The following is a 25,698-nucleotide window of genomic DNA, read 5'->3' on the forward strand; positions in this document are numbered from 1 at the left end:
GAGTGGGGGTGGGGAGCGAGCCCGGGCGGAGAGGGGCGGTGGGGCTTCCGGGAAAGGTCAGGTTCACCCCCTCGAGAGGCCGTAGGGTCCTAGGCGCCGGGCTCCCTCCGCTCTCTTTCTGGGGGCGTGGACCCCGCCCACCGCACCAGCATCTTTCGGCCTCCAACCCCACCCCCGCGCCCCCTCCGCTCGGCCTGAGCCTCTGACGGTCCGCTGAGGTCTCTGCGGGAATCCCACAGCCCCGGCTGCGAGCCCTCCCGGAGCGCCCGGCTGCTGGTTCCCATTAGAGCAGTTCCGGTGCCTACTTCGCGGGGGGCGCGGAGGGGTGACCCCCCCACACACTCAGATCCTCTAGGTCCTAAAGGTAGCAGGATTTCCCGAACCCTCCAGGGCTCTTTCTAGAAGCTGGTCGGGCAACCTTGGATTCCTTTGTGTGTTTGGGGCTGGGGAGAGGGGAGCAGGGTGACTTTAGAAAGCCAAACCTCATCACGACGACAGGACCTTCTCCCAATGATCGACCATGTCCAGACTCTGAAGGAAAACCCATAGTGGGGTCCCACAGGGCGTTGGGCTGTTTATTACCCAAGTGGCCTAACTAAAGAAATCCATTCTTTCCCCAAACTTGTGAATCAGCTTGCAACTCAGCTTAAGGGGCAGACCTTACTTCATAGGCAGTGGGGGCCAGTGAGGGGTTTGGTGGGTCCCTTAGAGTGGGATTTAGAATCGTTGGAAGACTGGTGGAGGTGAGTTGAGAGGAGGCAGGAGGGGGCTGTGGTGATCCAGCAGGAGAGAGGAGGGCAGAAAGGGGAGACATATTCCAGAGAGGGATTCTTCAGAAATTGCATGTGTGCGGGGAGGGAAGTAGGACTCTGGGAGTCTGCACTGTGCTGAGAGACTGGAAGGTGATGGCTGTTGACACGTTTTCAGAGATGCTCCTACAAGCTGATCATGAGTTCATTTTAAGACCTGTGAACTTCAAGGTGCCATTGCAACATCCAAGTGTAAAGACTGATGGGCAGGTGGCAATACAGATGTGGCCTCCAGGTGAGGCGTGGCCAGGTAGAGGGAGTAAGAATCATAGGCGTTCCCTGGAGCAGCAGCCCTCGGGAATGTGCGTCTGAGGAGTGAGAAGACAGAGGAAGAGCTTACATAGAGAAGAGCCAGAGGAGACCCAACCGTTCTGGATGAAGAGGAGAGGGTGTTTAAGAAGTGGGGGATAGCCAAGGCAGGGTGAGATGACCATGGCCACACCCTCAAGGAGCCTGCCTACTAGTGTGCGATACAAGACAACCACATTAGGAGGAAAGTTGCCTTCCAAGGGGGCACACAATATTAGTGAGCAAGATGGGATCATACCTTCTGTTTCCTCCATCCAGCCACCCACACAAACCCTGCTCCTCCATTCTCAGCTCCAGCACACAGAGGGGGTTCAGGAGTGCTGGTGCCATCAACTCATCAATATCAACAAGCCTACCACCCAGTACTACTCACCTCCACCAACTTCCTCTTTCCAAGTTGATTTATCTTTTGTTCTTTTTGCCCTCCCTCCTTTATTCCTCTCCTCTCTCTCACGTTGGTTTGGCACAGTGGTCCCCTGGCAGAGAGTGTGTGTGCAACAGGGTAGGGTGTGTGGATGTGCAGTGAAGACACCATCCTGAACCAGTTTTTCTTCCTTTTTCTCTTACAGGTTGCGAATTACAGACTCTGCGGTGGTGAACTTTGCCCAGTTCTACCAGGAGTGCAAGAAGGCGAGAAAGTTGAAAAACAACGCCCAATTCCCTTGAAACTAGAGTCTCCCGCCCCCTCCATCTTGAGAAACAGAGCGCTAGAGATATGGGACCCAAGCTAGGTTGGCCAGCAAAACTGTGAAATCAGCAAAAACTGGCCTCCCTCCCCCACGTCATGCCCATAACCCTGTTACAGAGCCCGTCCAGAGGGCCCAGCACAGTTAGGGTGCACACGTCTCTCCTGTGTCAAATCACTGTGTAAGCTTAAGTCACCAGAAGACGTCCTGGTGGGCGGGGGAGGGATGGTTAGGTTTTAAGAAGAAACAGGAAAGGGGCGATGTTTAACCAGTGAGGTTGTGGGGGACATGGACAGAAGGAGACCGTTTTGTGCCATGGGTGCTCATACCGCATGCCACACAAATAGCCACAATTCCACCTGCTGGAAAGAACGACCCCACTGGAGCCTCTGTGTGGGGCCTCAAGAAAGGCAGGCGGGTGCTGGGTTTCTGTTTGGGGTGACGAAAAAGTTCTGTAACTAGATAGTGGTAATAGTGGCATAACACTGTGATTGTACCTAATGCCACCAAATTGTACACTTTAAAGTGGTTACAGTGGTAAGTTTTATGTTATGTGTATTTACCGTACACATAACATAACATATTGTTGCACAAAACATATTGTGCCATTAAAAAAAGAAGGCTTTATAGGCTCAATACTATTACTACTACTGGTAATGTTTGGAGGACAATTATCAGAGAATTAAAATTATTGTTTGGAGAGTAATACATGACCATATGCCCTTAGAACCCTGTATATACACGTGTCCCAGACTGTCAGTGTTGTCGGGGTCCACAGAGGATGGGGTCAGCATTAGATGTCAGAGAGAGTCCCCTAGTCTCTGAGCAAGGGTCTGGAGCCAGGCTGAGCTGGACCACTGGGCTCAGGTGAGCCCCACTCCCCACATTCTCTCATTCATAGGATGACATTCTCTCAATCTGCGCCAAGGGATCACTGTTCATTCCAATCAGGGTCAAGATTTAAGAGGAAGCGGGCTTAGAAAATCACATCTCCTTCTCATGCCAAGAAAGTCTCCTTTGTTCTGGCCACTCCTGGCCGTTGCCTCTACTGCTGTTCCCCGAAGTCAGGAGTCACGCCCTCTGAGCAAGAGAGTTGCCACTCAGAGACTGGCCCTGGGGCACAGAGGAGGTCCAGAGTGTGGACATGCTTATGGCTCTCCGAGGTCACCCCACATCTGCGACTGGAATGTCTGGGCCTTTCCTGGGTGTCTGACCAGGGCAGTGTTAAAGACATGGCTATTCTATAATATGAAAACCAGCTGGTAAACATCCCATCCTCCTAAATTTTTACTTTATTGCCCCAACAGACTCTTCCTAGCAGCTTCAGAGAAATGTCAGAGGCTAACTAGACAAAGAAAAAGGAGTTTTTTAAACAGCTTTCAGAATGTGCTAGCTTTGACTTACTTCCATGTCTGGCCAAGATGGAGTAATAGGGATTGGATTAACCCTCCTGCCTCCTACCTTAAACAACCAAAAACAAACACACAAAATATATGAAGCAATAGTTTGCAAGACATTGGACAACAGGCAATGAAGGAGAGTAATTCCTGAGAGACGGAGGGAAAAACAAGGTGAGCCTTGCAGTTGGGCCAGCTCACTGCTCTGAGAGCATTTCCAGACCACAGAGCAGGGAGGGGGAACCCAAGTGGAGCCCAACGGACTCCCTGAGTTGAGGAAATAGCTGAGTGTTCAGGAAGAACAAAGTGCCTGGAGTTGGCAGGATAGAGTATCGGAGAGGAGAGACCCCTGGAGATCCACGGAAGGTCCCTCTCCGGTATGCAGCTGGAGACTGATCAACACATGCATGTGAGGAAACTACTCAAGAGGGGAGAAGGAGTAGAGGTAACTGCCCCCCCACACACACACACAGGCTGAGAGTAGTGCAGGCAAGGACACGAAAACCGTTACTATAACTGTAGCCCATGTGCTCAAAAGGTGATATAGAAGAACGGAAGACATCAAAGGGTCCCAACTGAATTTTACAGATGAAAACAATGTCTGGCATTCAACAAAAACAACGCAGAATGGGATTAACAGCAGATTAGGCAGGACAGAATAAAATCGTAGTAAACTTGAAGACAGCAGTAGAAACTATCCAAAATGAAAAACAGAGAAAAAAGAATTTTCCAAGTGAAAAGAGCATCAGTGAGCTGTGGGATAACTTCAAGCAGCCTAATATATAAGTAATTAAAGTCCTTGAAGAAGAGAAAAGAAAGTAACGGAAAAAATACTTGAAGAAATAATGGCTGAAAGTTTCCAAATTTGGTGACAATTACAAATCCACAGACCCAAGTAACTCACCAAGCACAAGCACAGGAAACACAAAAGACACAAGCTCCACCAAGAATATGTAAGCTGAATAGTCCTGCAACTATTCTAAAAATTGAATTTGTAGTTAAAATCTTTCCACAAAGAAAACTCAAGGCCCAGATGTCTTTAGTGAGTAATTTTACCAAACATTTAAGGAAGAAATAATGCCAGTTCTCCACAAATTCTTCTAGAAAATTGAAGAGGAGGGAATATTTCTCAATTCATTCCATGAGGCTAGTATTACTCTGATACCAAAATCAAAGCCATTATAAGAAAAGAAAATTTCACGCCAATATTTGTTATGAGCATAGATGAAAAATTCTAAACAAAACTTAAGCAACTGAGTTCAACAATATATAAAAACCACAAAACGTCACGACAAACGAGATTTATCCCAGGAATTCAAGGTTGGTTTAACATTCAAAAATCAATGTTTGGCATGAGAGAGACACATACATCAATGGAAAAGAGTTGAGACCCCAGAAATAAACCCATACATCTGTGGTCAATTCATTTTCAACAATGGTGCCAAGACAATTTAATGAGAGAAAGATAAATGTTTTCAAAAACTGATGCTGGGACAACATGCAAAAGAATGAATTTAGACCCCCTATCTCACACCACATAGAGAAATTAACTCAAAATGGCTCAAAGACCTAAATGTAAGAGGTAAAATTATAAAACTCTTGAAGGGGGCTGGCCCAGTGGCCGAGCGGTTAAGTTCGCGTGCTCCGCTGCAGGCGGCCCAGTGTTTCGTTGGTTCGAATCCTGGGTGTGGACATGGCACTGCTCATCAAACCAGGCTGAGGCAGCGTCCCACATGCCACAACTACAAGGAGCCACAATGAAGAATATACAACTATGTACTCTGGGGCTTTGGGGAGAAAAAGGAAAAAAAAAAATAATAAAAAAATAAAAGTCTTAAAAAAAAACAAAAGCTCTGGAAGAAAACATAGGTATAAATTTTCATGACATTGGATTAGGCAATAATTTCTTAGATATGACACCTAAAGCATAAGCAAACAAATGAAACAGAAAAATTGGACTTCATTAAAATTAAAAATTTTTGTGCTTAAAGTACACTTTCAAGAGAGTGAAAAACCAATCACAGAATGGGAGAAAATATTTGTAAATCATATCTCTGATAAGATTTTAGTACCCAGAATTATGTGAAAAACTCTGATAAGATTTTAGTATCCAGAATATATTTTAAAAACTCAACAATAAAAAGACAACCCAATTTAAAAATGGGCAAAGGGGGCTGGCCCCATGGCCAAGCAGTTAAGTTCGCACGCTCCGCCGCAGGCAGCCCAGTGTTTCGTTGGTTTGAATCCTGGGCGCGGACATGGCACTGCTCATCAAACCACGCTGAGGCAGCGTCCCACATGCCGCAACTAGAAGGACCCACAACGAAGAATATACAACTATGTACCAGGGGGCTTTGGGGAGAAAAAGGAAAAAAAAATAAAATCTTTAAAATGGAGCTCTTTCTGTCAAAAAATAAAAAATAAAAAAAATAAAAATGGGCAAAGGATTTGAATAGACATTTCTTCAAGAAGATTACAAATAACCAATTAGCACATGAAAAGATGCCCTACATCACTAGTCCTTATAGAAATGCAAATTAAACCCACAATGAGATACCAGGACACACCTATTAGAATGGCTAAAATGAACAAGTCTGGTCCTTCCAAGAATTCTTGCTGGCAAGAATATGGAACATCTAGAACTTTCACATACATTTGGTGAGAATATAAAATGGTATAATCACTTCGGAAAACAGTTTGGCAGATTCTCAAAGAGTTAAACATACACCTACCATATGACTCATCCATTCCTGTTTCTCCAAGAGAAATGAAACGCTGTGTCCATATGAAGACTTACACATGAATAACACCCTTATTTTCAATAGTCACAACCTGGAAAGAACCCAAACATCCTGTCAAGAGTGTCGCTTGCCTACTCCATGGTATTGCTGCCTTGGCATCCAGTTTGTTGGCCAAGTGGCCTGCAGGGACCGTCCTTGGGCTGCTGTTCCAGGGGTGCCTCCTTCCGTCAGGGTCCTGGTCTGATCCCTTCTACCCTCTCCACCCCTAGCACAGGGTCCCTCCCCTTACCCTACAGAGAGATACTTCACAACTCCTCTTGAAGTGCAATTACTGAGTTTCCATTTGCTGTTAAGGAAAAAAAAACGCTTTTTCCCCACGTTCCAGATTTCAGCCTTAACGAGGCAGAGGGAGGCGTATTTGGTTCACAGAGCTCTTCCCCAGCGTCCTGACTTTTCACTGTGCCAGCAGCGGCCATCTTTGGTTGTGGTTTCAGGCCAACTCTGCTACCTCCTCTTGCAAGCAATTACCTAAAACTAACCCACCTACCCTTTGTAATCTACCGTTTGGCTGCCCAATGCTCGCGTGCAAACACCCTTCTTCCCATGGTTACAGTTCCAAAAATGCCCATGCTCTACAGTGACTACCCCATGTGACCCACACATGCACAGAGACCGGCCTCTCTTCACCTTCCTGAGTCTACAAATCAAGGGGGTCTTTAGCAGGTTGCTTTCCGATTTAACTTCTGGAGATCTCTGTTAATCACCAACAGCCCGAGATCTTGGAAGGTGAGAGTGCTCCCTGGGAACTGAGCCCCACTCCTGCCCTGAGACCCACTATAAGGGCCCTACCCGCTGTTCCTCCCACAGTGAGTGCTCCCAGTTCCCAGGGCTCCTTCACCCTCTCTGAGCTCCAAGACCCATTTCCATCACCAACACTCCCATTAGCATTTCATGACAGCCAGTAAGGCCATTTTAAGGTTTCTGGAACTTCCATCACCGATTTATTCCTGTGGCAAGGGTGAGGGAAGGGAGTTGAGCAGGTCCTCTCAGGGTACATTCCCAGGGGATGGGTGGGGTGGGTACATGTGGATGGATCCAACTCAGCATTCCTGTCTCCCACCCTTACAACTAATTCCTCTGTATTATGCAAGGGTTTCTAGCCTTTCCATGTCATTTCAATGCATCAAGTTTGCATCAGCCAGCCCAGCAAAATGTTAGAACACAGACAGCAGTCCCCAAGCCAGCACGTCAAACACGGGATTGTCTTATCAATATCTTCAATCAGATGCAGAATCGTGTTCTTCTCTCTTGGTCAAGTACCCTCAAAATCCATTCCCATGTTCTCCAGAATTCTAATAATGTAAATTAGTGAACTCTTGAAATTTCTCTGGGTGTTTCTTTCCTTACTGCATCTCTGTCTCTAGTCTAAGCCATACAAGCTGAAATCCTGTTATTAGGCAAGCAGCCATGAGGGGCGGGGCGTGGAGGAAACTGCCAACTTTCTCCTTCAAGGGAGAAGCATCTTCCTCAGCTGAGTGGGAAGTGGTTCAAAGGATTTGATGGATTGGGGATTCTCTGAGTCCTCCAAATCCTCCCCAATATCCCCATTCCAGTGGTTGGGGGTTTCATTCTTTTCTTGTTAGTGCTTTAAATTTCACATAAAAGCTCTCTAGGAAGTTTGCGGATATAATTGGTGTTTTATTCAGCAACTTATAGAATGAGTCTCCAAACTTTGTTTCCAATGAAATTTTAGCCTTGAGATGAACTTTATAAGATTTAATCTTGATGCAGATCCAAATATCCAGTGTTGTAGAAACAAATATCCACAGTGGCGTCTCCACTCTGCATCCTTTTTGAATAGTTTCATAACAGCAACTGTACAAATAGCCCTCCAAAACTTTGCCTCAGTGGGCACCTGGTCCTGGCTGGCCACAGAGGGCAACTTGACTAGTCACTTTGTCACTCTCTACCACTGGCGGCTCTTTCTATCTATATTTGCTGCCTCGGGCTGCTGCAACAGTGTACCACAAACTGAATGGTGTTGACAACAGAAAGGTGTTGTCTCACAGTTCTAGAGGCTGGAAGTCCAAGATTAAGGTGTCAGTAGAGTTGGTTCCTTCTGAGGGCTATGAGGAAGAATACGTTCCAGGCCTCTGTCGTTGCTTCTGGTGGTTTGCTGGCTTGTAGAAACATCACCGCAATCTCTGCCTTCACCTTCAAGTGGCCTTCTCCCTGTGTGTGTGTCTGTGTCCAAATTGACGTTTCTTATAAGGACACCAGTCATGTTGGATTTGGGACTCACCCTACTCCACTATGACCTTGCTATGGATGAAATTGTGTCTCCCCAAATTCATCTGTTGAGGCCCTAACCTCCAATGAGACTGTATTTGGAGATGGGGTCTTTAGGAGGTAAGTAAGGTTAAACGAGGTCGTAAGGGCAGGGTCCGAATTGATAGGATTGGTGGCTTTATAAGAAGAGGAAGAGACAGAGAGCCTGCTCTTTCACGGCCGTGTGAGGACACAGCAAGAAGGCAGGGCCATCTATCAGGAACCGAATTGGCAGCACCTTGATCTTGGATTTCCCAGCCTACGGAAGGTAAGAAAACAACCTTCTACTGTTTAAGCACACAGTCTGTTATTCTGTTATGGCAGCCTGAGCAGACTAACATAGACCTCGTCCTAACTTAGCTAATCACATCTGCAAGCACCCAAAGAAGGCCACACTCTGAGATGCTGGGGCTCAGAACTTCAACATACACATTTGGAGGGGACACAATTTAACACCATTCATCCTAGAATATCAACAGGAGTTTAACTACTGTTAAATTACAAAGATAATTATCTTTGACAGTAAGTTTTAAGGACTCAGTGAACTGCAGGAGTTTGTTGGGGAGCAAATGATGTTGTGATGGTACCTGAGTGAAGGATAGGCTGGCAATTGGAGATTCAAGAAGCACCACGCACCTGAGGGTCATACTCTCAATGCCACGGGTCACAGACAAGCCCTCAGGGCACGGAGGAGGGCATGATACCCAAGCTGGTGAACGTGAGGTCAGAGCAGTCTCTCCTCAACCACGTGGTGCCCCAAGTACTGCTGGTCAGTAGATTGGGGCACATCAGACGATGCCAAGAGGCCACAGACGATAATGAATCAAATATTTTCTCTCCTTTCTATGCAGACATCACACGATTAGCCCACTTTCCACTGGGGAGAAAAGATGCACTAAAGAGTTATAGAACCTTTGCTGTGCTCTTTACCCTTATGTCTCAAATTTGGACAAACTGGGAAGAGGATGGCTCCTTTGCATAAATAAACTGTTTGATGATAGACTGTGGATTGAAAAAAAATTCCATCTGTCTTAGTACTGTGCTTCCAACTGCAAGTTCCTAACAGTTCACCAGACAATGAAGTACAGGGCTTGGCAGACATTAGGAACTACCTGTTTGCTTGCTTTTTTGTTATCAGTTAGGAATGCTCTCAGTTGCAAGTAATAGAAAACCTGACTGAGAGTGACGAAACAAATAGGGGTTCATTCCTCTGACATAACAAGCAAGTGAGTGCTGACTTTGGCTTAGCAGCTCAGTGAGCTTGGAGGAAGCATTTCCTTGATTCTCTCTGCTTTTCTCTCATGATTACAAGAAGGCTGCCTGAGTTCCTGGTATCACATCTTTACTCAAGGCAGGAAGCCAGGGGAAAGGGCCTATTTATCAAGAAAGTAAAAGCTTTTTGAGAAGTCCTTCTAACAGCCCTCAGCTTTCATCTCATGGGCCAGGGCTGTGTCCCATGGCTGTGTCTGGGCACAGGAGGCTGGAAAGAGAGGAGTAGTAGGCTCTCCCAGGCGCGTTACTGAAGGCAGGCAAGCGGAGACAACTGGGCTTCGTTAGCTGGTCCACAATGTCCACCACGCCTCCTTAGTTCTTTGTTTGTTCACACCATGAGGTAGTGTAGTGTTTTCCAAACTGGAGAATTGTGACCCACTGGGGCTTGTGAAGTTAATTTAGTGGGTTTCTGACCAGCACTGTTTTCAAGTAAAATAAGATAGAAAATATTGATGTTCAACTGTCTGCTGAGGGTAAGGCGTGTGCTGTGACGGCATTTTCACTTGTGTGTATAATGCCCCGTGGGCAAGTCTGGGAAAGCTCTGCTGTGGGCCCCGGGCAGGGGTCGGTGCAGGCGCTGGTGGAGGCTGGCCGGGGGCACTTTGTGTGTCTTTTGCCACTTATGGGGCAACTGTGGGCAAGTTACAATAACATTTTAAGTCTATTTCTTCAACAAGAATAACATCCCCCCTTCATTCTACGTACAAATGGTTTAACACAGCGTTTGGGGCATGCTAAATGTTCAATAAATGTTAGCTGAGATGTTGTTATTGGTATTTACTGATAACCAAGTCTTACCAGGCCCTGATTTAACAGCCCGATTAGATTCGTTTAGAATTAGCTAAAGGTTCCTACGTACATAAGTGATGTGAAAATCTTCTGCCCCACAGAAAGTTTACTTTGGCACAGTGCCACTGGCCTAGCCCTGTGGGATGTTATTAGCAGAAATCCTAGGAAACTGGCTATTTTCTTTGCAGGAGGGATATGCTGGGGATGCAGTTCGTGAAGTCAGCGTGGGTCCCCAGGATCCAGGGAAGAATGTTCTCTCTGGCCCGAGTCCCAGGAATTGCTGTGCGCCTCCTGGGAGGCTGGTTTCTTTTTATCTTTTGGCCTCTGCCTCGGGAACCCATCCTGCTCCTCCGCTTGCTTTGGCCCAATCGGGAGCCCTTCTCAAAGTCACGCAGCGAAGAATCAGGACTTTGTGCTGCGTGTAATATTATGGATGCTCACATTCCCCTGGCCTCACCTTTCTTTCTTCCACCTTTTTCCAAATCCCAAAGATTTCTTCATATACTTTTTAAATTTTATTTTTGAGTAAGATGGACGCTCCCTGGCCTTGGCGTCCAGCCCCCCCATGAGGTGTAAAGTGTGGCACTCGAGCGCCCCCTCCCTGTGTGGAGGGCTGCTTCCATCTCTGGAGGCCCCTCTCTCCGTGGCCGGCGGTCTCATACCGTGGGCAGCGCCCACTCCTGCTGCCCTCTCCAGCCATGTGGTTCGGGAAGCCTACCCGCCTAGGGCAGCCTGGGCACAGCTGAGAAGTGGACACATTGCCCTGCTCCCCATGCCTGGCGCCCGGGGCAGCCTCCCCAATCCTCTACGGGAAAGGAACCCAGGAGACAACCATCTCAGCCCCAAACTGTGGGCTGTCCGCCCTGGGTGTTGGGGGATGGGCAGGGCGCATGGACAGGGTGTGGTTCGGTCTTCCTGTCCACTCCTCTAACTTTGATCTCCCAACCCGAGCAGTCCTACACAATGGCCAGAACATCTGGTAGAACACAGACCCTCCCACGTGGTGGCTGGCTCACCCTGCCCCTGCCCCACCCCCGCCCAGAGTGTTCAGTCCTGGGGGACTCGGGACAGGCATGGACCAGGAGGAAGATTATCACCTCTGACTGCACAGCCTGCTCCCCTCACACACCCTGAGCAAGGGGCTGGTCTCAGCTTCCAGCATGGCCGTCTCCAAACCCGCAGGGCCCTCTGGGGATGCACCCACAGTCCCCCGCCCGGCTCCTCTCACACGGAGCTGATGCCAAGGAGCAAAGTCAGTTGGACGCCTCAGAATGTTTTCAATCCTTGATTCCAAAGAGGGGCTTAGCCATAGGCTGCAGGGAGGCCAAGAGCCTGTTCACAAGGATGCTCATTTTACAGGTCCAGGCTTCATACCACGCAACGCCAGTTACTCCCTCCAGCGTCACTGGGCTGCCCCGAGACATTTGTGTGGCTGAGCTGGGTTGGGGCTCAGCAAGTCAGGGTTCAGCCCCATCCTCACCCTGTGGAAGGATGTCGCCTTGTGCCCTTTCCTCCGCTGTCTGGGCACAGCATTCGGTGGGGAACCAAATGAGATCAATGAGAAAGCCACAGATTCTTCAGATAAGGGGAGGTGCCATCAGATAAGACCCATAGGGTCTCCAGGATCCAGGAGGGTCTTCCAAACCCAAATGACCTCCCAGCAGCCCTCAGCACCCCAGCGACAAGGAGTTAAATTTTTGTTTTTATTGTAGGAAAATATACAGAAATAAGACTGACCATCCGAACCACTTTTTGGCACACAGTGCAGCGGCATCAAGCTCATTCACATTGTTGTGCAACCATCACCACCATTATCTCCAGAACTTTTTCATCTTCCCAAACTGAAACTGTGGAGCTGAATTTTTTAAATGTTCTCATTCAATAGGTTTTTATTGAAAATCTGCTGTGGTTTCTGAGGGGAACAAAGATATGGAAGGCACTGAAGGGATTCCTCCCGGTGGGGTGAAGGCGAAGACACAGCAGAGAATGTAGGGAGCCCCCAAGGGCCAGGGGGGCAGCTGGGCTCACCTGGAGGGGGCAGGGGCAGGGAGCTCCCCCCAGGAGGAAAAGGGCCTGCCATCTGCTGGTGGGGACACACACACACACACACACACGTGCAGGCGTTTCAAAGGGCATGTTTTCCCTGTGTTGGACTGGGCCGGATAACCAGTGTGTGTGGTTCCCAGGCGTCAGCGGGCCGGCGGGCAGGAGGACGCAGGGCTGAAGACAGAGGGATGGCTCAGCGAAAGCCCCTACTCTCCAAACCACAGAGGGAAGACGGAAATCTGTGAGGCATGTGGGATTCTTCAGAAGGTGCTGGCCCGCGGTCCACAGACCCCCTGGCCCAACTTCAGACAAATTACAAGCCTGCCCACAAACACTTTGGTGGGAATCTTGTTTTTCTTCTTTCAGACAGAAAGCAGATTTGCTGACAGATTAGGGAACATGGGGCTGGGGTGAGGGAGAGGTCACACAGGAGCACAAGCCTATCGGGTGAAGCATTAAATCACCAGTTAATGAGGTGCCGCTACTCCTCAGTGGCCGCTGGGAGCGAGGACAAGTTCAAGAGAAACCTCTGGAACGCTTGTAAGGGCTGCAAGGCCTGGCTCCTCCCCTGGCTACTGGGGAGCTGGACTGAGCTCCTGGCCCGTGGCAGGTGGGGGGGGGGGCCTTCCTTCATCAGCCATTCTCGTGTAATCCCAAGGAAAGCGTGCTGTTATGCTCACTGTACAGCTGGGGAAACTGAGGCATGGAGCAGTGACTTGTCCGAGGTCACTTCCTAGTGAGTACTAGAGAGAGGAGCAGGGTGGAGCCGAGTCGGAATGCAGACCCCGAACTCCCCAGGCAATGCAGCCATTCCTGCTCCCCCAGCGCTCCAGGTGTCTTGGAGCTCCTGACCGACTACTAATAAGTCATCTTCACACGGCTCTGTGGAGGCTCAGGATTGCCCACCCCAAAATGTGTCTCTTCGCCTTGCCCTGATTATATTTAAGAACAAAAGACTTTGAGAGAAACTTTGACCTTCCCCCTGACTACATAAAAGAAATTTAAAATAAAGGCCTATCCCCGGGACAAGCCATCACCATAGCTAACTCTAACAGTAGACTTCAAGGGTCCTTGCTAAGCCCACTCTTATCAAAGTTCTGTCTACCAAACATTTGCTTTTCCATTTCCATATGAATTGCCTTCCTCCCCTTTGAAGTCCCAACCACCACCTTTGTCTTTAGCTGAGGATGGTATTTAAGGTGAGAGCTTCTGCCATTTTGGAGATTTGCTCAGTTTTCCTGAGTCTCTCCCATGTATACATGTTAGAAAGCTTTGTTTAATTTTCTCCTGTTTTTCTGTCTCTTGTCAATTTAATTTGTAGCCCAGCCAGAAGGACCTAGAGTGGGTAGAGGAAATGTCTTCCCTAACAGCCGCTTCTCATGGGTTACTGGTTTGGCTTGCTCAACTGTATACCGTTGGAACAACAGATATGCCTGCATTCATTTCACAGAGCAGGAAACTGAGGCCTGAGGCTGTTTGTTTGTGTTATAGACAGAAATGTGCTCCCACCCCAAAATTCATATGTTGAAGTCCTAACCTTTAGAACCTCAGAATGTGACTGCGTGTGGAAGCAGGGTCTTTAAAGGTGTAATTAAGTTAAAATGAGGGAGCTGGGATGTCATCTAACTCACGTTAGACTCTACTCACGTTAGACTCTAATCTAACATGACGGGGGTCCTTATAAGAAGGGGTGAGGACAGACATATGTAGAGGGAAGACCATGTGAGGATACAGGGAGAAGATGGCCGTCCACGTACCAATGAGAGAGGCCTCAGGGGAAATCCTGCCGACACCCTGATCTTGGACTTCTGGCCTCTGGAACTGTGAGAGAATAAACTTCTGTCGTCTAAGCCCCGAGTCGTGGTGTTTGTTAGAGCAGCCCGAGCTGACTAATACACTTTGCTCTCAGTTCACACTGATGTGAGTGGAGAAGGCAGGTCTGGCTTCTCCCTACGATCCTTGATCCAGGGTAAGGGCGCCTGGATCCCTTCCTCATAGGTCACAGGGAGTTTGAATGAGGTGGTACAGCGGACAATGCTTTGAGCAAGCAATTGCTACTGGGTGGGGTACTATTATTTTAATCACTGTAAAATATACCTATACATGCAAATGTGTGGTGCAGTGTAGGAGAGAGGTTGGGAGCAAAGGGATCAGCTAGACCTCGGTTTGAATCCTGACTGCTGTGTGACCTTGGACAAGCTGCTTAACCTGTCTGTGTCTAGCTCTCCTCATTTGTAGTGGTGATAATCAGCGTATCACAATCTTGGTGTTATTGTACATAATAAGTAAAATTACATAGATTCCACTAGTACGGAGCCTGGCATAAAGTCAGTGCATAAAATAAATGCTTAATGGTATCATCCTCAACCACAGGCAAGGGGTGTGAGATCTTAGAGGCCCGAAGCCAGCTGGACCTGCTGATCCCCCTTTCTCAGACCTGGCATGGAGGTTTGAGGGGCCGTGGGTCACGAAAGACCAGCTGCGCAGGGACAGGGTCCTGGCCTTGGGCAGGGCCTCCCACATGTGGGGACAGCGTGGCTGAGCTCACACAGGAAGCTCTCCATTCCTGAACAGACTGGCAGAGAAAAGGAAAACAAGAGCACAACTTTAAACTAACGCTCTTGCCGACTCAGACACAGTGACGGTACGTTTAAACGTCAGTTTGCTCCGGGCTTAGAGATTTGAACAGGTTTGCTGTTGGTTTTGTGGCGGTTTCTTTCAGTTCTTGCTCCGAACCTTCTCGTGGAGGAGGGTTTGGATGGAGGGAGCCGCTGCACCTGGCAGTCCTCAGATCCCGCAGGCTTCCAGAGCACCCTTCCCTGGGTCGGACTGAGGGGCAGTGGGGGTACAGGGCAACCTTTGTGGCCCCCATTTACAAGTGGCAGAAGAGCAGCCAGCACAGCTCCAGCAGTGTAGACGGTCGCCCAGTGGTGTAATTTCTCTGCTTGGGAGGGTCCCACAGCAGACTCACGGGGCCCCACACCTCTGCCTCTCAGCTCGTGGCGGTGGCCATAGTCCAGGGTGAACTGGGGAGCCCTTGATGATTCACCTTTCCCCTTCCTCTCTCAATGGGGGATGAGAGGGTGGGGGTGGGAGGTACCTGGGAACTGGGGCAACTGTCACCTTGCCTTCCACTGGGACAGCCACCCTATTCTCTTCCACACTCAGGCCCTGCTGCAGAACCCAGCTCCTGAGATTTTTGCTTTTGTTTTTGTTTGTTTTCTTTCAGGGGCCCACTTTTCCCTCCCTAAACTCCAGGTTCCATTCCTACCACACCCAGCCTGTCTGCCAGCCTCAGTTCCAGTTTACATATCAATTCCAAGTTCAGGCACTTTCCCATGAGGGTCTTGAGGGAGTGGCCAGTGGAACTGGGTCTTCCCCAGTCAGGACACCCTCACCTACTCGGAAAAGCACAGCTAGAAGTGCGGTGAGGCGGGGGTGGGAGATGGCGTGGACCGGCAGAGGCCAGCGGTGGGGGCAGGGGACCCCAGGATCGCAGAGCATGGGGGTCTGGAAAGCTGGACCATGAGCTTTACCCAGTGGTCAGAAGTGGCGGGTGAATCACACCGTCCCAGCTTCTGATGCCTCTTCCAGCCTGGGGCCTTGGTCTGCGCCCAGGCGGGAGGAACACTGCTGGGCTCCTCATCTCCATGAACCCCGTCCAGGTGTCCAGTGCCCTTGCATTCCCAGGAGCCCGGCCCACAGGAGAGGACAGCAGCCAAGGTCTCCTCCCCGAGGAGCACATCCATCCACTTCTGAAAAGCCAGGGTCAGTCCAGGCGGCTCTGCAGTTTAGGATTCTGGTGAGGGCTGTGGGCAGGGGCGGGAGCTACCCGGGCCAGTCCCGGTGTCCAGCAGGTTCTCGTCCTCTTTCACTGGGTAGGGGAGGCTGGACACTCGGTGGGGAGATGCTGGGGACCAGGACTCTCTTATTCCCAGAAATCCTACCACCTCCCAGGACAGGCACCCCCCTCCCTCTCCCCCTGGGGCAGTGTCCCCCAATCCAGCCCACCCCCAAAAGGGTGGACCCAGTGTCCTGGAGAAGGCCCAGGCCACCAAGAATTCAGTGGACTCACCCGTGGGGGTGAAGGGAGCCTGGGCCCTGGGTCTGCCCAGGCCTGGGAGCGGCTGGGGTTTGGCTCCTTCCAGCCCTGAAAGCTCCTTCCACGTCTCCTTCCCCGCTCCCCGCGGACTCACCTGTCCACGCAACAACCCCCTTGTCTGCTAAGCCCCCTGCCCACTTCTCTCTCCTTACAGGACACAAGGGGTGGATGTGTCCCTGGGGTCCAGCCCATCCTTTCAGAGCGACCTCCCTTATGAACCCGGAGGCCAACATCAGCTGCAGATGCAGACTCCCCAACCCTGGGGCAGGCTTCTGGCTGCGGAGCAGACCACATGGCCCGCAGCCCCATGTTGCTGAGTCAGGGAGAGGCACAGCCCAGAGGGAGCAGACTCCTCAGTCCCCCGCCCCCGCCCCCATCACTTCTCCTTGTCCTTGTCCCTCCCCCCATCACTTCTTCCCTCCCATTCTCCCCTAAGTGGCCGGGGTGGGGGGGTGCAGGGTCACAGGAAGTGCCCTGGCACCACCAGGACCTTGCTCTGGGACCCGAGGCAGTCACTCCCCCTTGGGGCACGTGTAAAATTAAAGAGTTGGACTTCATGACTTAAAGGCCCCTTCCAGCCCTAATGTTGCCCCAGTGGGTGCCTCACCGTGCCCTCCTCCACTCTTCCCGGTCCCCTCAGCTCTGCCCTGGAGAGTCCTGCCAGCCTCCTGCCCAGGGCCTGGGGTGCCCCCACCCGGCTGCCCCGCGGTCAGGAAGGGGCAGAGAAATCACGCAGGCCGGCTCAGCTCTCCGCTTTTATGACCTTTATTCCCCACGGCCCCCTGTCCGGGGAGGGGTGGGAGGGGACCGCCCTCTCCAGGCCAGACACGGGCTGCCCGGCTAGAAGAAGTTGACCACCCTGCGCAGGGACTGGACGCGAGCGCTGGGGGCCTCCCAGTCGGAGAAGCTGCGGAAGTCGCCGCGCTCCACCAGGTACATGCGGCCGCGGTAGCTGGGCTCCTCGTACAGGACCCACCTAGGGCCAGGAGGCCAGAAGGTCAGACGGCCAGTGCTGAGCAGCGCAGGTCCCCTACCCCACCCCGGCCGCAGACCCACTTCACTCTCGGGAGCACCGGTGGCACTCAGCCCTGTTCTTGGCTTATTTCCTCCCCCGCTGCCTGCCCTCCTTTCACTGCCCCGAGTGTTAGGGTCAGTGTTGAGTGCCCGAGGGTGCACAGGAAAAGCTCACATTTTAAACTGACCAGTCCAGAATGTTCATCGCAAGGAATGATTCCAGGATGCAGGTCTGCCCTTATCGCTCCCCCCCCCCCCCAACTCTTTCCTGCTCCTGGAAGGGGCTGTTTGCATAGACGCCTGGCAAGGAGCTGGCACAGAATGGGACCAATTGCTATTGAGTCATTCAGCGCATGCTCTCGAGTTCACGCGTGTGCCTGCACTTTTCCAGGCCCTGGAGAGTCCAAAGTAAGTCCACTCACATGTTGCCCCTCCACCACCCAGGGGCAGCAGGTGAAGGATGCCCCGGTAATCAAGAAGCTTTCTCTCTAGATGGGGCGTTGGGGAGGATAAAGGGGGACCAGAAGAGTCGTCTCCCCCTAGGGAGGGAGTGTGGTCCAGGGAGAGACCTTCAGACAGCTGGGGAGCATCACTGTTCCAACCCTGTCATTCCACCACCCCTGAGACAAGCACGGAGCTGTGAGGAGGGACCAGAAAAAGGTCCACGGGGCTCACTGCCCACTGGAGGCGGGGTCTGGAGCCTGTGCTGAGGGGCTAGAGGCGTGGGGGAGGGGGCACACAGGCTGGCCTCTCTGGAGCAGGACTCAAAGCCAATTCGTCCACACCCACTGTTGGTCAAGGCCGCCCAGCCTCTCCGCCTCACTGACCTCTCTTTCACTTTCACCACTGATGGAAAACAGCTTTTCTCCATCAGTCGTGGAGGGGGCTGGTGGCCTTGGGCAGCAAAGTGGGCTCAGTCTCTGGGACCACACACCCAGAGCCAGTTGCTGGGGTCCCTCTGGCTCAGGCCGAGGGTTGCTCTGACCCTGTCTTTGCCCTGAACCCCTACCTTGTCCCTACCAGTTCTTGCCCACTGGCCCCAAAGCACTCTGCGGCTGAGGGAGCTTTTTCCCCATGGGACATGGACTCAGAATCTATGATCCCATCCAGCTCAGGGCCCAGAGAAGGGGAGTGATTGCCCAAAGCCACATAGCCCACTGAGTCTACCCCCACTCTCCGCTCTCCTGCCACTGTGGGTCCTCTCTTCCCCATCCTAACCCCACATCTGGTATGTGGCAGTCTGTGTGAGGGTCAGGGCTCAGGCATGAAGAGAGAGAGGCTGAGCATGTGAACGAGCAGGCAGCGCCTGCCGGGAGCTCAGGGCGGGCCTGGTTCAGCCCAGCCTTCCCACGTCCACAGAGCACCCATGCCAACAGCACACCCTCGCGCCCTCTCCCCTCCTACCTCCCATGCTTATGGCTCCTCCCATGTCCCCAACCCGCTCCCCATGCCCACGGCCTTCCCATGCCCACAACCGTGGTGAGGCTTGAGGCACCTCTAAGGGAGTGGGCCCATCACTCCCTCTCTCACAGAGCTGGGAAATACCCCAAGCAGTGTCATGGGCTGCCCCAGAGCATGTGTGGGTGTCCCCAAAAGGAAGAAGAGGAAGGGACTGGCTGAGCCTCCACTGGAAAGCTTCATCCTCTCCTGGCCCCTGCTTCCTGCTGCCACTGTTGGGGAGAAGGCAGAAAGAGGAAGGGAGGAGGGGCATGGCTTGGCCACATCAGCATGAGGACCGCGCCCTTGAGGGGGGCCAGGAGGGAGAATGCAATGCTGGCACATTTCCCTCCAAGTCCCTCCAGGACATGGACCTGTGGGGACAGGTCATTCCTGAGCTGACACGGGCCCCAGAAGAAAATGACTCTAGGCATATGGGAGGTGGTGGGGAGACCCGCCGTGTGCCCCCCCACCCAGACTCCAGGAAAGGCCTTGAAGGAGGTCCTGTCCGGACCAGGGGAATCTGTCTGGCAGCTTTTCTTTGCCAAGGGCTTGAAATTTTTTTTACAAGTTAAAGTCACAGGAGACAAAGGATGAGGGCTCCACGGGGAGTCGAGCAGAACCCCTGGTCTAAATGTGGGGTCCACCACGGGCAGCCTCCACGTGGGCCCCTTACCCCTCTGAGCCTCTGTCTCCTCATAGGTAAGGTGCACCCCATACAGTCAAAACTCTTAGCTCCTGCCTTTCCCTTTGCTTCTAAACAAGCCCTGGAGGCCCCTGGGGTGGGTGCAGGGGGATTCCATTAAGGGTCTCAGGACACCTTCCATGCAAAGGTATGACTGTGGCCTCCTGAGACACAATCTAACCAGGGGTTTTCCAGGTAAATTCTTGTTTTGGGATTCTACCCCCAGATTCCTAGGTGCCATCAACTTAGGGCAAACATGGGATTTCAGAAAGGCGGAGCAAGGCAGATGTGAGAAAAAGAACCCTGGAGAGAACCAGAGGGACAGAGAAATGGCAGGAAGTGAGCAGAGTCCCCCTGGGACTCAGGAAAGGAAGAGAGACCCCTGGGTGAGGGGGCTGGGTGCAGCAGCCAACTTCAGGCCACCCAGGGGAAGGTGGGGTACAGCTCTTCCTCTGGTTCAGCCACTGTGTTCATTCAGTCCCTCCCATGACCGCTCGCTTGCATCCCTCGTGACATTCCCAGATCCTGTACCTCAGACACACAGACAGCAAATGGACCCCTTAGCTGCTGCAACAGGAGCTGGGCTCCTGAAACCCACGTGGGGGCTCTCGTCCTGGGGGGATGGGGCTGAGGTCTGGGGAGCCTCTAGATCAGGGACAATCTGACTTGAAGCAAAGGCCTGGCTGCACTCCCAGCTGTGCCGCTCACAAGGGCTCAGGTAACTTTCTGAGCCTCAGCTTGCTCCTCTGTAAAATGGGGCAACACGCTCCACCCAGCCAGATGGACGGGAGGATGAAGAGATGGCCAACTTGAGTGTGCACAGGGGCTATGAAGCTGTGCACAACGGATGTGCATAATGGGCGTAGAGACTGCCCTTAGCTGACGGAAGGAATCGAGTGTGCAGGAGCCAAGAGAAGCATAGGCAAGCGCAGTGCTGCTGGCTCTGTTGGAGCAGTGCAGACCAGCCCCTCCGGCCCAGGCACCTGTTTTTCTTGAACTGGGGGACCTTGAGCCTTAGCCCTCAGGCACTCCGTCCATCAGAAGTGAGCCACTGAGATTGATGTCCCTCCCCCTGGGAGGCCAGCATGGCGGGGGCTTGCCCGCTTGGCAGGAAAGGTCCAGCTCAGGGGTCGGCTTTGCTGGGTAAGTAAGGGGTGGGCAGGGCCGCCCTCCTCAGAGCAGGCGTCCTCCGGCTCAAGAAAATCCAGTGCAGTCCATGAGATCAGGTCAGTCACAGAGCTGCTGGGCTGCAGTGTCCTCCCACCTCTGCTGCGGCCCTGGAGCGCATCTCCCTCAGGGCTGCCTCTGGGGCCCTGCGTCCCCTCCATGGGCTTCCTGGGCCATGGAGGAAGACAGCCGACTGCTTGAATGGGGCAGAGGAGGCAGCTGAGGGAGGGAAAGGGCCTCTGGGGCAGGGGCCACGCTGCCCTCTCTGGGGTCTGACCCATCCCAGCAGCCTCCCCACACCCGGCTATGCGGGGCCCCACTGGGCCGCTACTCACGCTCCGTCCCCGTACACCTTGATGGCGTTGACACAGTTCTTGGCCCAGCCCCGACTCTGCAGGAAGGGGCAGTCGTCCTGGAACTCCAGGCACTGGCCAGTGAAGTTGCAGCCCTCAAAGATTTCTAGGCGGAAGTGCTCCCCATGCTGCAGGCGAGACGAGGAAGGAAAGGAGGCAAATGGCCTGAGTCTCCCGCCCAGTCCGCAGAAGCCCGTGTGCCTGTGCGCAGGAACTCAGGTCACCCAGGGCGCTGGGCCCCCAACCCCACACAAGCACTTCCACCCAGCACCTCTGCTTGTTCCTGCACATGAGACTTGGTTGGATACAAGGGTTCTATTACTTTAAAAAGCTCCAGAGTTTCTGAAATGGTGCAATCTCCTCTTTCTTCAACTGAAGAATCCAAGGGTCAGAGAGGGCCAAAATTCCCCAGGGGACAGCGGCTGTGCTCAGACCAGGGCCAGCCCTGGGTCACTGGGCTCCCTCCAGGACCCCTACCCAGCCACACCAACACATTCCTCTGTCCTTCACCGCCACACCCCCGCCCCAGGCCTATAAGCCATGGCCAAGACTTCAAATGATAATATTTTACAAACTGTAATAGAACCTTTTATTAAAATATGAAGCCAAAAATCTAAAACAATACAGATCTCGTTTGCTGAAATGCCAGCTGGCTCACTGGGATGAGGACACGTATCTCCCTATAAGATTCCCCGTGTTTCCAAAAGACAGCGGAGGGCCAGCTCCCAACTGGCCCTGGCACCGGCAGGGGTTGGGTCTGCGTCACAGCTGGCCCCAAGGATAGTTCGTACGAGAACAGCATCTGAAAGATACCTAGGATATGTTTCATGTTCATAGCATTATGCAAGATCCAGGGCCAGTCACGTTAATTCCTTTTTCCAAATGTCCGTGGCCTGGTGAAGATACTAAGAAAGCATTCTTACAATCTGAGATGCCAAAGCCCAGCTGCTTTTGCACCCCGTGTAGAAAAGAGAGGGGGCCCCACACAGGAGGCCTCTTCCCTGGGGTCCCTCAGATGTTCACCAGCACCCCTTGGCCCTGCGTCCAGGGCGGTCCTTCTGCAGACCCTTGGCTGAGCCTCTGCTGGGAGCTGCTCACTCTGCTTCAGAAATCAGCCATTTCCCTCCTGGCCGTCTGGGTCTCAGAGAATGTCAGGGAGGGCTTGTGACTTGGGAGAATCCTAAGGAATGGGAATGCCAGCTCTCAACTCCCACCATGGGGCAACTAGACACACATTGTCCTCTGCCATGGAGAGCGACACCCCTCATTTGCTCTCCCTACACATACTGGGCCACCCTGTGCGATGGCAGCCCCCCAGATTCCCAAGGACTGGCGGCGACCTAAGCGTCCATATCACAGCATCGAAGTCTGAAAAGCACTACAAGACAAGCTGCACGGCGGGGGACACCAGGCCCCCAGCAGCCTTTCTTTCGCTAAATGCTCCCCCATCCGGTTGCAAATCCAAACTTCTAATATTTCCAACAGCGTTTTAAGTGGAAAAATCAGCAAGACTTTGGGATCAGAAGTTGAAAGTGGTTTCCTGATCCATACCTGAAAACGTAGGCGTGAAAATTTCCAGGGGCTCTCCAGTTTGGTCCCCACGCCATCCCACACCCACAGGAGGGGCTGGGTCCGTGGGGAGACACCTCTCTGTCTTACAGATCCCACGGCCTCATCAGATCTGACAGCTGGGAGGGCCAGGCTCCCTGATTACCTGCACCTTGTCTGATCAGGACTGACCCTCGGTCTCTCCAGCAGAAAGCCCCCAGGTGGAGCGGCCCACTCACCATTCCCACAGGCCGACAGGAGCCCATGTGGTCATTATGGCCGTTCCAGCGGAAGAAGTCAGGGTAGTCGCCGTGCTCCAGGACAAACTGCTGGCCCCGGAAGTCGGGGTGGTCGAAGCAGACCCAGGCTCCACTCTCCACGTGGATGGAGTTGACCCGGTTCATAAAGCCTCGGTCCTGGAAGTTGTCACAGTCCCCAAAGACCTCCAGCTTCCGCCCCGTGAAGTGGGTGCCCTCATAGAGAGTGATCTAGAAAGGTGGGTGAGAGGGTGTGGGGGCAGGGACTTCTCTCCCTCAGTTTTGGGAGGGAAGCCTGAGGCCCAACACCCTCCATTGAACCCCGACTCCCAGGCCACTGAAGCCCAGACCTGCTGCGCACGCAGTAGGTGCCTAACACTGTTTGTTGACTGGGTGAAAGAATGCACGGATGGTGGACTGAGGTCAGCCATCCTGAGGGCTGGAGGTTGAGCAGATTTCAGAAGATGTATGGGGACAAGGAGGACAAAGTCCCCTTTGTCCAGGGGCCCATTTGAAAACAGGCTCTTTTCATGCTCCCACTGCATTTTAAAACTCGATTTTTGTTTAATGTTAAAACATTAACATCCAAGGAAATGTTACATTTCACCCACAACCCCACCATCATAACCCAATATTTAGTTTTCAGGAAGCCAGGTTCCTGGGATTGGGCCCCTTAACGGGAGAGACTGAGTCCACCAGAGCCAAGTCAGGGCCTGGCTTGGGATTAATGGCTTAAAAGAGGGCCTTTTCAGTGTAACCCGTCCCCTTGTTTATTAGGCCACTCCTTTGGGTGGCAGGCATGTGTCAGATGTGGAGCTTTACCAACCCAGCAGTCAGTTCAGAAGCTGTCCTATGGTGATGCAGCAGTGACAGGTTCTCCTTGGCCCCAAACTAAACAACATAAACCACATCAACCCCCAAACTCACTTTCTGCCATGGAATCCACAATTCCAACCATTCCATCACTCTTTGGGTTTCAAGAATCGTGCTCCTGGAACAACTCTGGCTAAGTACAAATAACGTTGCCTGGGGCCTCGTCATTTGTGTTGTCACCGATGGCAGAGCTGCCCTCTTGGCCCCTTGGAGTGGAATCTTTGAGAGCCCAGCTCCCCCTTCCCTCTGCCTAGACCAAGGCACCCCTCGGGGGCCCAGGGGAGGGCGTGCGGACCAGGACGGCCCGGAGCCCTGGGGTTGTTTGTCACTGCAGCACAGCCTAGCCCATGCAGACTGAGCTAGCCTTGAATGTAGCCCCTGGAGACCAAAGGGGTCTCAGATCAGCTAGGAGAGGGAGCTAGAGACAGAGAGAAATTCCTAACTGTCACGCTTCCTGCACAACACAGGTCTGGTGGGGAGCAACCCCTGCCGCCCCCTCCCTGGGGATATTCAGGGAGAACTCGTCCCCCACAGAATTTGAAGGGCCCTCAAATCTCAACATTTGGCAGAGAACCAGCCCCAAGCGCCCCTGAGGAGATCCTGAGGAAGGAGAAGCCCCCTTTAGACCAGCCTCAGGAAAAGAAGAGACAGCAGTGGGCCCAGGGCTGCAGGACAAGTCCAGGCTCTCCCACCCCAACCAAGGCAGCCCTCAGGCCTGATCACCCTCCCTGCTCCCGACCCTAGGGGCGGGGTTAGGGCCCCAGAGCCAGTGCTGGACGGCGTGGGAGGGGGAGGCCGGAGAGGCTCCTGGCCAGGGCCAGGCCGCCGCGTTTTGTTAGAGAAATTTAGCCAGCTTTGCTCCCGTGGGAAGGATGCAAAGGGCGAAGGAAGGGCTCATTGAGTAAGAGTTTGTCGCCCCTCCTGCCCCCGCCTCAATCCCGAGTACCAAGAGCAAGTGGGAGCCGGGTCTCGGGACCTGGCTCCAGGGCCCAGGCGGTTACCTTCAGGGCTGGGGCTGGGAGAGCGCACTCACCTTCCCCGAGCGCTGCGCCATGGTGCGCCCGCCCCGCGCGGCCCGGGGCCGTATATAGCGGGCGGGCCCTGCTGGGTCAGCGCCGCCCGGGACAAAAGATCTGCTGGGCCGGCGGCAGTGATGTGGGCGCGCTAAGCCCGCGGGGGCCGCCCGCCTGGGAACCCGGCCCCCGGCCCCCGGCCCCCGGCCCTCGAGCCCCACGTGCGCCCCGCGGTCTCCACCCGCGCGCGCACACACACATGCACACACACACACTCACGCACGGAGCTCCCGCAGCGCGCCCCTCCCCCTCCCCCATTCCGCAAGAGCCTTCGCTGACCTCCCCGGCTCCCGTTCTCAGCTCTCACCTGGTCACCCAAACTCACATGGTTACCGAGTTCTGTCTCGGGACCAAGGATGGAGCCGTGCTCCCGGGGGCAAAAAAGACAGCCCTCGACCGACCTCCTGCCTGCGCTCTGGTCTTAGGTCCCGGCCCCAAGTTCAACTTTCTGCGGTAACACCCCCCGCCCGCCCGCACATCGCTAAGCCCCAGTGGAGGCCCTCGCCTCCTGCCCCTGCTCCTGCCGTCCTGCTCCCGGGAATGCCTGTGTGTCCCTTTCCCATCATTGCTCACCCTTGATCCCCATCTGTCACCTGCCCCCACCCGAGCTGCCTGAGCTGGTGGGTCACAGTGCTCTGCACCCAGACCACCCTGGACGACAAGGGCCGGTGTACAGCAACATGCCGCTCCACTGCGGCGTGAGACTTCCTGAGGGCACAGAAATTCTTGGCACGGAACAGAGGCTCAGAGTTTGTGGAATGAACTGAGTCAACACTGAGCCCACAAGATGTGCAGCCCCCAGATTGCTGGGG

The 25,698-nt window shown here is 53.0% G+C and overlaps 1 protein-coding gene across 2 annotated transcripts; it reads right to left on the reverse strand.

Moving 5' to 3' along the window:
• Positions 1–17,192: 17,192 nt before the first annotated feature.
• On the reverse strand, positions 17,193–25,318 carry CRYGN (crystallin gamma N). 2 transcript variants are annotated; one of them, XM_044765724.2, is made up of 4 exons: positions 25,194–25,318; positions 22,923–23,171; positions 21,118–21,263; positions 17,193–17,455 (listed from the first exon to the last, which is right to left on the reverse strand). In XM_044765724.2, exons 2-4 carry the CDS (start codon positions 23,085–23,087, stop codon positions 17,320–17,322), a joined length of 447 nt encoding a protein of 148 aa, XP_044621659.1. In that variant the 5' UTR covers positions 23,088–23,171; positions 25,194–25,318; the 3' UTR covers positions 17,193–17,319. The 2 variants fall into 2 exon arrangements, with proteins under 2 accessions (XP_044621659.1, XP_044621656.1); XM_044765721.2 differs by lacking the exon at positions 25,194–25,318 and adding an exon at positions 24,847–24,999.
• Between the last annotated feature and the right edge of the window lie 380 nt (positions 25,319–25,698).

The sequence above is a fragment of the Equus asinus genome, chromosome 1 (genome assembly GCF_041296235.1).
Source record: "Equus asinus isolate D_3611 breed Donkey chromosome 1, EquAss-T2T_v2, whole genome shotgun sequence".
Classification (NCBI taxonomy): domain Eukaryota; kingdom Metazoa; phylum Chordata; class Mammalia; order Perissodactyla; family Equidae; genus Equus; species Equus asinus.